The sequence below is a fragment of the Neoarius graeffei genome, chromosome 1, assembly GCF_027579695.1.
Source record: "Neoarius graeffei isolate fNeoGra1 chromosome 1, fNeoGra1.pri, whole genome shotgun sequence".
Taxonomy (NCBI): domain Eukaryota; kingdom Metazoa; phylum Chordata; class Actinopteri; order Siluriformes; family Ariidae; genus Neoarius; species Neoarius graeffei.
The window spans coordinates 78402165-78414485 of NC_083569.1; the positions used below are offsets into that span (position 1 = coordinate 78402165).

The 12321-nt window shown below is 41.4% G+C and overlaps 1 protein-coding gene across 4 annotated transcripts in view; it reads left to right on the forward strand.

The window, feature by feature from the left end:
* The window catches only part of si:dkey-172j4.3 (diacylglycerol kinase eta), a 203018-nt gene extending 194357 nt beyond the window's left edge, over nucleotides 1–8661 (forward strand). For 3 of the 4 annotated variants that reach the window (XM_060930951.1, XM_060931094.1, XM_060931172.1), the window contains 3 exons: nucleotides 1762–1873; nucleotides 4561–4691; nucleotides 6892–8661. In XM_060930951.1, the coding sequence (XP_060786934.1) occupies nucleotides 1762–1873; nucleotides 4561–4691; nucleotides 6892–6966 (318 nt within the window). In that variant the 3' untranslated portion in view covers nucleotides 6967–8661. The remainder of the gene's footprint in view (nucleotides 1–1761; nucleotides 1874–4560; nucleotides 4692–6891) is intronic. The other variant, XM_060931009.1, reaches the window with a different exon arrangement.
* Nucleotides 8662–12321: the final 3660 nt, after the last annotated feature.

The following is a 12321-nucleotide window of genomic DNA, read 5'->3' on the forward strand; positions in this document are numbered from 1 at the left end:
TATTCATCACATGCATAAAGTTCACCTGTAAATTCAGACTTGGGACTGTTTTCATGAACAGACATTTCAGTATTTTTAGCTCATTTGGCTGTAAAGCTGATGAGCTGTTGCCATGGGCGTGGCATCTGTCATCCGTCCATCATCCACAATTCAGTTAAATCGTATATCCTCCGTCAATTTGTCACGGATTTCTGTTCCAATTGTTTGTTTGTTTGTTTTTTTAAAGCCAGTATCTCACTAGACTGCGACACCTTGCGACAAATTGCGAACGTCATTCGCGAGTGTTTCAAAAGTGTCTTGAAACATTGGCGGGGCTTCTCAATTTCCTCGCATGAGTCGCAAGTGTCGCTCCTTCGTTGCTGAAATTTTGAACATGTTCAAACAATTAGTGCGACAAAATTTCTCTCAAAATAGCCGCAAATGCGTCGCTGGTGTCACAAAGCCATCATGAACCCTTCTTAAGTCAGTTTCCGTGAGACAGGAAGTGCGAGTTCAGCCAGTATCTCACTGGCCTGTGACAGTCTGCGACTAGTTGGAGACACAATTGCGATAAAATATGCGAATATCAATTCAGTGTGATTCCAAGTGAAAATTGTCGCTAATTCGCATATTTTATCACAATTGTTGTGTCTCCAGCTAGTCGCAGCCCAATGCAATACTGGCTTAACAAGTTCATAATTAGGCCAAATTAACTAATTTTCCAGGTCTCTCACGAGACTTTTATCTCCTCTCTCATTCGATTCCAGTTCAGATCGATGTTTTGTGTAGATCTTCCCTTGAGGAACAAAACTTGGTCATTCGTTTGTTGATTTTCTTGTTGTAAACAAATTGTTTACAACTTTAATTTCAATTTAAAAGCAAGTCTCCACCTTCAGTTCTCAATGGATTTTCGTTCTGATTGTTTTATTTGAAAGAACTAGACCTTCTGCACAACACTTGCAAAACTGCACAAAAAGTGGTCCAAGAAAGGACAACTAGTGAACCGGCGACAGGGTCATAGGTGTTGAAGGCTCACTGATTCTCACGGGGCACGAAGGCTAGCCCATATGGTCCAGTCCCACAGAAGAACTCCTGTAGCACAAACTGCTGAAAAAGTTAATGCTGGCTAAAACAGAAAGGTGTCAGCACCTTTAACTTTTTCAGCAGTTTGTGCTACCTTAGCTTTTCTGTGGGACTGGACCATATGGGCTAGCCTTCGTGCCCCATGCGAATCAGTGAGCCTTTGATGCCCATGACCCTGTCGCCGGTTCACTGGTTGTCCCTTCCTTGGACCATTTTTGGTAGGTACTAACTACTGCATACTGGGAACACCTCACAAGGTGGACCATTTTAGAGAAGCTCAGTCCCAGTCATCTCGCCATCACAATTTGGCCCTTGTCAGAGTCACTCAGATCCTTACGCTTGCCCATTTTTCCTGCTTCCAACACATCAGCTTCAAGAACTGACTGTTCTTTTGCTGCCTAATATATCCTACCCCTTCACAGGCACCACTGTAATGAGATAATCAATCAATGTTATTCACTTCGCACACACCCCAGCCCCCAGAAAAATTCCCACTAGTCATCACTGCAGGTCTCTGTACTTCCTTGTGGGCTAAAAAGATGTTGATTACATGTCAAGTGATTTTTTTTTAATTCCATCCATTAAAATCAAAAACCAAACATACAATTGAAGGATAATTATCTTACTGTACAGTATTTTCCTAAGTGTGTCTAATAGGGTTCCCCCCCCCATATCTCTGTCTCTCTGTGTTGTCTCTAGGACTCATCCCGCACGAGTGCTAAGAGCAGCAGTATGAAGCTGAAGATCATCCCCAAAGTAAAGAAGGAGAGAGAGAAGCTCCATAAGCAGCGCTCCAACAGCTCGCTCTCAGGTCCGACACACATTACAGAAATCCCTCTAGAACTAATCTTGCTTTCATTCTGTAAACAGGAAGTGACTGGACACCCTGTCTCTTAACGTAAAACATGACAGTACGTCGGTCTTTTCGTGTATATCAGCTTTCATAGCTAAACTTCACTCATCGCTGCTGTTGTGCGTCTCAGAGTAAGATTACTGATTTGTGCTCACTGTGGAATTGTGCGTGTGTAAAGTTCACTAAATCTGATGTAAGATCAGCAGTCTTACTCTGACAGGCCTGTCCTCATGTTTGCTCTGTGGTTTCATAAAGTTTCTGTCACATTTGGTTTTATGTTCGTGGATCTCACAGGCATTTCATGGAGTGAACATTGTTTTGGCCTGAAATCTGGTAAAACAGTGAGCTTAAAGGATTACTCCAGTGTTTTGGGTCTAATCCTAATCTCGCATAGTGATCCTGAACAGGAAAAACTGCTTACTACTCGAAATTCATTGATGGAAGTTGAAAACACTTCTTGGTTTGCTGTTACAGGAAAATAATCCATGATGGCATGAACACAGTGCAGGTACCGTAGAAGTCCCTATGAATGAGCTGTTACTATAGAAATGATAACATATTAGAATGAATGCGTTACTATAATACAGTGACAAACCGTTACTATTAGAGCTGGGACTTGAGCTCAGTCAAAACTTAGTCAAACACCAAAAAAGCAACAGGATTTTGTAAGGGATTAGCAGCAGGCTGCCGGATCGCTCTGTCGTGTGTAGCTTTTGATATTGATTTTAAAAGTAACTAAGTTACAGAGGGGAATGAATACTTAAGTCTGAGTGAAAAATACTGTAGCGAGCGTGCAGCGTGGAAGAAGAGTCTGGAGACAGAAATCTTAGTTTCTCGGTCGTTAGCCTGTGCTACTCGCTCTCGATAGCACTGGCTTGACCGCTTTATTAGCATTCGCCAACACTACTGATGAACGCTACACCAGCTGGAAGGTGACTTTACTGCCGCACTGACTCACAGTTAAGCTCGCACTAGCCTTCGAGAAAGTCTAGGGCGATAAATTTTTGGTCCCTCCCACTAGAAATCAAAATCTGATTGGTTAATTTGTAACGAACTCGATACGAGTTGTCAACAAATCTTATAACTTAGTGCATGAAACGCGCTTACAAATATTTTCAATGTGAATATTTTATTGTGGGATGGTGTAGAGTGAGAGTGAGAGAATAGCCTTTAGGGCAGAGTCTTTAGTCCAACCACAGCGTAAGCAGTATAACAAAATCCGCGCACCACCTGTGCGCTTTCCAAAAACAAAACAATCCCGCCAGCAAAAAATAGGGAAAAAAAGGATCGATCTCACCTCTTCAGACGTGGGTTTAAGTCCGACTGTACATTCCTCAAAGAGGGCGAAGAAAAACAAAAGTAATCCACAAGCGTGTAGCAGTCAATTTATTTCGGATCATTGAAGACTTATGAAGGATGTCAGAATGTCCGCGTGCCGGCGTCCATCTACCCCCATTCATTCCTCTTTCCGCCTTCCCATTCAAAAAACAAACGTGATTTAAAGGGACTATAGCCATAGGACAGGGAGGAAGAAGATGTGTGACAGCGACAGGGTGTGTGACAGAGAAGAACCCTATAGACTTCCTAGGCTCATGCTCGCCCTGAATTTCTCTTAAAGTGAAGGCTTTCCATGTATTAATTTACATAGACGTTTTAATACGAAATATAAATGTCTTAGATACTATTTTACGCTACTGATTAATAAAACTTTATGTGGCTGATGCTACAAATTCATCTGTCACTTCCGACATAAACATGCACTACCATGGCCTTTTGTCCCGGCAGTGAAGTCCTAACCAATGAGTGAGCAGCTCTAAACCCTTCTCAGCCTGGAGACAACAAACAAACAAATCTCATTGGATAACTCTGTTTTAATGTCTTCAGAACAGTAACCTTTTCATTTCTCAAGCAAATTTGATAGAAAATGAGGCCAAATTAGCCAGAGCTTCTGTTATAGAAAATTAATCAACAGCTTCAGAGTTAAGAATTCAACAGATAAAGTGTTAGGATTAGACGGATTACACACTGTACGTAAGAAGTCCAACCAAAGCTGTTCTTACAAAACATTTTAAACTTTCCTACACCAGAGCAAGACTTACTGGGGTCACTTCCACTTTCCTGAAACTTGTGTTGTATCCATGAGCCATCAGACTCACACACAGCTGTATTGGCACAACCACAGATTCGCCCGTCTGAAAACTGGCTCCATCTCTAAAACCATTGATTATACAGATCTCATCTCATTCTCTCTAGCTGCTTTATCCTGTTCTACAGGGTCGCAGGCAAGCTGGAGCCTATCCCAGCTGACTACGGTGATTATACAGATGTTCATTCAATTTAAATGTCGAACTGAAGAATGAAAATGATGTTTCATGAAAATGTTCACTGACATCTGCGATTGGAAAACGAGGTTTAAGTAAATGTGGGGTTTTTTTTTTGGTCTTTTCTCACATTACAGATACAGACGATAGAGATTAGGAGGAAAAACACTCGAGTATTCCTTTAAAGTGTTCGTCTCTACATCTAACCATCACCACACTTTCACTCCAGAAATGCTGGCCAGTGTCTGTGCAGGCTTTTTGTGCTACTGGGTCTGTTTCATTCCTCTGTTTGTGTATATGTGTGTGTGTCTTCTCGGGGGCTAGCTGAGAGATGGGGTGCGGAGGAGGTGGGCACGTGGCTGGATTCGTTGGGGTTAGGGGAGTACAGGGAGAGGTTTGTGGCCCGGGACATCCAGGGCTGGCAGCTGGCTCAGCTCCAGAGACAAGACCTGAAGGTACAGCGGGACAGCGAGCGCCCAGACAGCGGCTTCTACTGCAACACACATACTATACTGCACAAGCAAATCACTGGCTGTGTCTCAAATCCTCTACTGGAACCTTAGGATTCAAAGTATTTATTGTATGGATAAATCCAGAAAATCATACCTTTTATATATAATTGTACAGACGAGTGTAAAAGTTTTTACACCTTTAACTATATTAAGTAAGGGAGACAAACGTTCCATCCATCAATCCATCCATCATCTATACCACTTATCCGTCAGGGACGTGGGAGAAGCTGGAGCCAATCCCAGCTAACTTTGAGTGAGAGGCAGGGTACACCTTGGACAGGTTGCTAATCTATTCCAGGAATGACACATGCCCCTTTTCCACCAAATCAGTTCCAGGGCTGGTTCGGGGCCAGTGCTGGTGCTGGTTCACAACTCGTTCAACTTGCGAGCCAGCTGAGAACCAGTTTGCTTTTCCATAGCTCAGGGTGCTAAAGGAAGCCACGTCATTACGTCACTGTATACGTCAGTACGTTTGCATAAACCTTGGCGCAAATATCGAAGCAAAAAAAAAAAAAAACCGGAAGAAGCAGCAGCAGCAACAATAATAATAATGGATGACTTCACGTTTGTACAGCTGCTGCTTCTCGTCGCTTAAAAATGGCGATCTTTCGCGGTCTTGTTATTGTTGTTGGTCTTAACAACTCCGCCCCCCGCTGACGTAAGCGGTTCTTTCCTCTGGCCCAGCAGAGAGTTGGTGCTAGCCTGGAACCGGTTTTTTTGGCCCCAGAACCAGTTCTTTGTCAGTGGAAACAGAAAACCCGGTTCCAAACTAAGCACTGGCCCCGAACCAGCCCTGGAACTGCTTTGGTGGAAAAGGGGCAACAGAGACGAACCACCATTCACACCTTTGAGCAATTTAGAGTAGCCAGTTGACCAAATCTGCATATCTTTGGACTAGAGGAAACTAGAGCGCCTGCAGGGGGAGAACATGCAAACTCCACACAGAAAAACCCCAGTCGGCTACGAGGTTTAAACCCAGACAGACAGTGCTAACCAATGCACCGCCCCGAGACAAAACTTTCGTTTCCCAAAAGCAGCCCAGTGCAAAGAGATTGTGTAAATTGGAAGAACAAGCATCCTATTAAACACTTGAAGTTAGTCATGTTGCAGTAACAATTACAGAATATAAAACAGCTATTACATGTTGCTCATGTCCACCATCTTGTCCAAGTCTCCACTGCTGTGGTGCATGATGGGACAGAATAGCGTCAACCGGACGGCTTATACATCTATCTAAAGGAAGGCTGCTTGTCTGTCTGTTCCCCTATGCAAATCGACACAGCTGGACGCACATACTCCATACTTTGCACATGGATTGGTGACACCCTGGAGAGGCCCAAGACAACATTTTCCAAAGCATAGGATTAGTGCTAATCCAACACAACACACCATCATTTCCTGTAGGCTACATGCTCACGCTAACACACTGTGTGCAGCCTCGGCGGGGAATCCCCTCCCCCACTCGTCTCAGTGTTTCGATTGTACGAGACCTCGCAATCAGCGCTCCAAACTGGAGACTTCCGCTACGGCCGAGTCTACAGCTGCTCCTCAGTGACGGGCAACAACTGCCAGCAATAGTATCAACAAACTCACGGTTGTAGATGTGCGATTTGAGACACAGCCCATAATCCAGATCAGGGGTGTCAATCTCATTTTTGGTAAGGGGCCATATTAGATTTTTTTTTTTTTTTTAACACAAACTTGAGTTTAGTACATGAACAATGCCTTTATAATATGGTCAAATTACCGGCAAAAAAAATTGGTTGTGAAACCTCAATTTTTTTTTTTTTTTTGGAAAGAGACATGATTTGAGCAAATATTTCTCTTACTATCGAAGAATTCCTTATCAGTTGCCCTGATCAGACTTGAGTTTGTTGCTCTATTTTGCCCCCTAGTGGAATAACAAAGACGAGCTCTTTTTTTAATCTTTCAATTCAATTGTCCACAAAAAAAATTGATTTATTTAGAACCCAGATTCTAAATTCTGGGTCGGATTAGAACCTTTATCGCTCCACATGTTTGACACTCCTGGTCCAGATTATCACGATTGTTACTCAATGGGCAGTGGAACCAGCTGGCTTTGCAAAAACAGTAATTCGTTCAGGACAGAACACTTGTGTAAACTCTTTGGTTGTTCTTTCAGGATCTTGGGATATCAAAGGTGGGTCATGTGAAACGGATCCTGCAGGCAATTGAAGAGCTGGAGGGTCTGCTGTAGTGGACACACCGCGCCACGGGAAGCTGCCTTTCACCAAGGAAAGGGTGTTCAGAGCTATCTATCACACACTGCATGTGTGTGAGCAGCTGAGAGAGGCATGGCATCGCACTGCATCGACGTTCCAGTTCCGTTCTCTGTCCATCCTGTGCCTGCTGGTGCTCTTGGTGATCAACAGACCCTGGGAGTACATGACAGTACCCAGAGTCCTTTTCTGCATTCTTTATTCGTTTCTATGGCCCGTATGATTTCCTGTGCTCTTTTTCTCACGCATGAGACAAACCTTCCTTCTTTTAATGATTTCCTTTTTTTGGGGTCTGCTTTTAAAGCCAATAAGTGCAAACTGGTATTTCCAGGAAACTCTCCTTTCGAGTCATCTGAACAATGTTAAACGAACAAATTTTAAAACGCAAAAAAAAAAAAAAGCATCTGAAATGTATTGTGGATTTGTATTAGCTGTCAAAATGCAAATGTAAGAACTGCATTCTGTCCGATCCAGTCTCTATGTATTCAAAGACAGTTGGTATTTCTGCATGCCTTTTGCGTCCACGATCCTCAAGCAGGAAAACAAAAGCTGGTAGATTTTTTTTTTTAAATGAAATAGTCAGCCAGATAGTGCTATTGTGCCGCTCGTGTGCCAGGTGAGCTGTTGTTCTGCAAGCTATAGTGATGTACATTTGTGCCAAGTTCCTCCACAAATCGCAGTGGTTAGAGTGAGCTGGGGGTTTTTTGTCCTTCTTTTAAAAGAAAAAAAAATGCAACGTCATACATTTCAGAAAGTGTTTTCTCTCATTGCCTTGCACTTTAGTAAGGAAAACGGTCTTTAAAAAGCAAACTTGAAAGTGGCGTATTGTAAAAATTTCCTCAGTCGTTTTCATCATATGATGAGAAGTGTATCCCTATTTATTGCAAACCTATACAGAATAATATATTGTCAAACTATGAATGTTAAACCCATGTGTCTGTCGTCAGAGTTAGCTCTCGTAATCGTTCAGAAGAATGACATGTTCCTACATGACAACGTGTGTAATGGAAATCAACTCCCACACATTCATTATTAAGGCTTGAACTCTGATCTTCAAGTTTCTCCGAATGAAGCTGCAGCGAGGCCTCGATGACTGCAGTATAAGTGATCCAGTTTAAGCTTTACACGTAACTGAGGAAAAGGGACATCATAAAGGAATGATATTCTCCCGTTGATCAATGTGAGCCAAAGTGGAACAGTATTTCAGTGCAGTGTTTTCAAAAGCTGAACTGTAAGATTTGCACGTGTATGAACATGTTCTCCAAGAAATGGCTCTCTGTTGTACTGTCAATCAAAATCCAGTGTCTTTTTTTTTTTTTGGTATCCTTAAAGTGTCAAACTACTGACGGAGTTTTCAGGGACGAAGGAGAAGCCTGTGGATCTGGAAGCCACACAAACCCTTTGATTTCAGTTTCACTGTTGAAAATAAGAAGGGGTTTAAAAAAGAAAAAGACTGCTCAGCTTTTTTGATTATTCCTAATACAGCATTGATGAGACTACTGCTTACTGTTTACGCAAAGTGTGTAAATTAACTTTATTTAAGTTTTTTTTTTAATGCCATACGAGTTGCAGTTTACCTTCCATGGCTGAGTTTGTCTCTTGGTTGTTATCGCCTCTGATCCAGGATTGTTGCTGTTTATTTGAAGCAAAAATAAAGTTTGGCCATCGCTGTTTGCCTGTGTTAGTTTTTGTTTCTGCGGTTGTTTCATGTGATAATCTTCTGGGAGCTCACACTGATCCTGTCAACAGTTTATGTTTACACTGTTGTTCCTTTATTCCATGGTGTGTAATAATTAAATAATATTTGAGTGGTATATCAGATATATTCCATTCCGTTAGCATGATACTGAACGAGTCAAAGGCGAGTTCAATAGCATGCTAGCTGAATGGAATGTAGCTGATTTACCACAAAAAAAGCCAGCCAATATTTATTATATTATATACCTTTCAGGTGTTCAACGGGTCTTTCTCTTTCAAAATTCTCTCAAAATCTTCTGTATTTAACGAAGCAAAACCGGCAGCCATGTTTGTTTACAAATTGTCGCTCGCTGGCGCAGAAGTTTTGTGTCTGACGTCGTCTTGACAACCATGCAATATCGTAAACCATATTCAACGCTCATTCTCCATTGGGTAGAGTGACATAATACACATAGCATATCACTTATCCTATCAATACCGCATGCTATCAAACCAAATGAACGAAACCTGCTGGAAGGGAGTACAACACGTTTTTATTCCATCGATAAAGTGTCCTATATGTATAATAATCACAATTACTGATTTAATACTGTAATAATGATGTTTCTTTACAGTGTAAACAGCGAAAGGCTGTTTCTACCACAGTGCAAACTAATTCTCATTAGTCATAATGTGTTTTATTCTAGATGAGCAGCTCTGACAGACACACACACAGTGGGGTAAAAAAGTATTTAGTCAGTCACCAATTGTGCAAGTTCTCCCACTTAAAAAGATGAGAGAGGCCTGTAATTTTCATCATAGGTACACTTCAACTATGAGAAAATGAGGGGGAAAAATCCAGAAAATCACATTGTCTGATTTTTAAAGAATTTATTTGCAAATTATGGTGGAAAATAAGTATTTGGTCAATAACAAAAGTTCATCTCAATACTTTGTTATATACCCTTTGTTGGCAATGACAGAGGTCAAACGTTTTCTGTAAGTCTTCACAAGGTTTTCACACACTGTTGCTGGTATTTTGGCCCATTCCTCCATGCAGATCTCCTCTAGAGCAGTGATGTTTTGGGGCTGTCGCTGGGCAACACGGACTTTCAACTCCCTCCAAAGATTTTCTATGGGGTTGAGATCTGGAGACTGGCTAGGCCACTCCAGGACCTTGAAATGCTTCTTACGAAGCCGCTTCTTACGAAGCCACTCCTTCGTTGCCCGGGCGGTGTGTTTGGGATCATTGTCATGCTGAAAGACCCAGCCACGTTTCATCTTCAATGCCCTTGCTGATGGAAGGAGGTTTTCACTCAAAATCTCACGATACATGGCCCCATTCATTCTTTCCTTTACACGGATCAGTTGTCCTGGTCCCTTTGCAGAAAACAGCCCCAAAGCATGATGTTTCCACCCCCATGCTTCACAGTAGGTATGGTGTTCTTTGGATGCAACTCAGCATTCTTTCTCCTCCAAACACGACAAGTTGAGTTTTTACCAAAAAGTTCTATTTTGGTTTCATCTGACCACATGACATTCTCCCAATCCTCTTCTGGATCATCCAAATGCTCTCCAGCAAACTTCAGACGGGCCTGGACATGTACTGGCTTAAGCAGGGGGACACGTCTGGCACTGCAGGATTTGAGTCCCTGGCGGCGTAGTGTGTTACTGATGGTAGCCTTTGTTACTTTGGTCCCAGCTCTCTGCAGGTCATTCACTAGGTCCCCCCGCCGTGTGGTTCTGAGATTTTTGCTCACCGTTCTTGTGATCATTTTGACCCCACGGGGTGAGATCTTGCGTGGAGCCCCAGATCGAGGGAGATTATCAGTGGTCTTGTATGTCTTCCATTTTCTAATAATTGCTCCCACAGTTGATTTCTTCACACCAAGCTGCTTACCTATTGCAGATTCAGTCTTCCCAGCCTGGTGCAGGTCTACAGTTTTGTTTCTGGTGTCCTTTGACAGCTCTTTGGTCTTGGCCATAGTGGAGTTTGGAGTGTGACTGTTTGAGGTTGTGGACAGGTGTGTTTTATACTGATAACGAGTTCAAACAGGTGCCATTAATACAGGTAACGAGTGGAGGACAGAGGAGCCTCTTAAAGAAGAAGTTACAGGTCTGTGAGAGCCAGAAATCTTGCTTGTTTGTAGGTGACCAAATATTTATTTTACCGAGGAATTTACCAATTAATTCATTAAAAATCCTACAATGTGATTTCCTGGATTCTTTCCCCCCATTCTGTCTCTCATAGTTCAAGTGTACCTATGATGAAAATTACAGGCCTCTCTCATCTTTTTAAGTGGGAGAACTTGCACAATTGGTGGCTGACTAAATGCTTTTTTGCCCCACTGAGTGTGTTTTATTTATATATATATATATATATATATATATATATATATATATATATATATATATACACACACACACACACACATATATATATATATATATATATATATATATATATATATATATATATATATATACATACACAGAGAGAGAGAGAGAGAGATAGTGACATTTTCTATTAGTTGTTTAACATTTACGAATTACTTTTCAGTCAATACGTTTCCCACCACATGAGTGTCTTCAGGACTGAGGCGTTTGTGCTTTCAGATTTCTTGTTAACACACTACATTTTCTTTGTCTTATTAAGAGAGAAAAAAATAGGCTGGTGAGGGAACGACTGTTTATAGTTATAATAATAATAATAATAATAATAATAATAATAAAGCAATAACAGGAAATAACTTGCCTCTTGGGTGTACAATAAATTTAAATGCAGATAAAGGGATAAAAAACATGATGTTCATTAATAAATTATAATAGTTGGCAAATTCCTCTGGTATGAGGGGAATAAAACACTTCAGAGCATGCAGTTATAAGAAAATAACCAACTCCTGGGTGGTAACAGTAACTAAACATTTTAAAAATGGATGAAATACAGTTACGGCCCTGGTCACACAATTGGCCCAGCTCCAAGAAATGTCATGTCTAAGCTCCTGTTAGATCATGTTAGATATTTTTCACCAAAAGCACAACATGTCCTAATAGTGTTTTGTATAGGAATAGCTTGGGTAGTATGATTTTTTTCTGATCTACAGTGGTGCTTGAAAGTTTGTGAACCCTTTAGAATTTTCTATATTTCTGCATAAATATGACCTAAAACATCAGATTTTCACACAAGTCTTAAAAGTAGATAAAGAGAACCCAGTTAAACAAATGAGACAAAAATATTATACTTGGTCATTTATTTATTGAGGAAAATGATCCAATATTACATATCTGTGAGTGGCAAAAGTATGTAAACCTTTGCTTTCAGTATCTGGTGTGACCCCCTTGTGCAGCAATAACTGCAACTAAACATTTCTGGTAACTGTTGATCAGTCCTGCACACCAGCTTGGAGGAGTTTTTGCCCATTCCTCCGTACAGAACAGCTTCAACTCTGGGATGTTGGTGGGTTTCCTCACATGAACTGCTCGCTTCAGGTCCTTCCACAACATTTCAATTGGATTAAGGTCAGGACTTTGACTTGGCCATTCCAAAACATTAACTTTATTCTTCTTTAACCATTCTTTGGTAGAATGACTTGTGTGCTTAGGATCGTTGTCTTGCTGCATGGCCCACCTTCTCTTGAGATTCAGTTCATGGACAG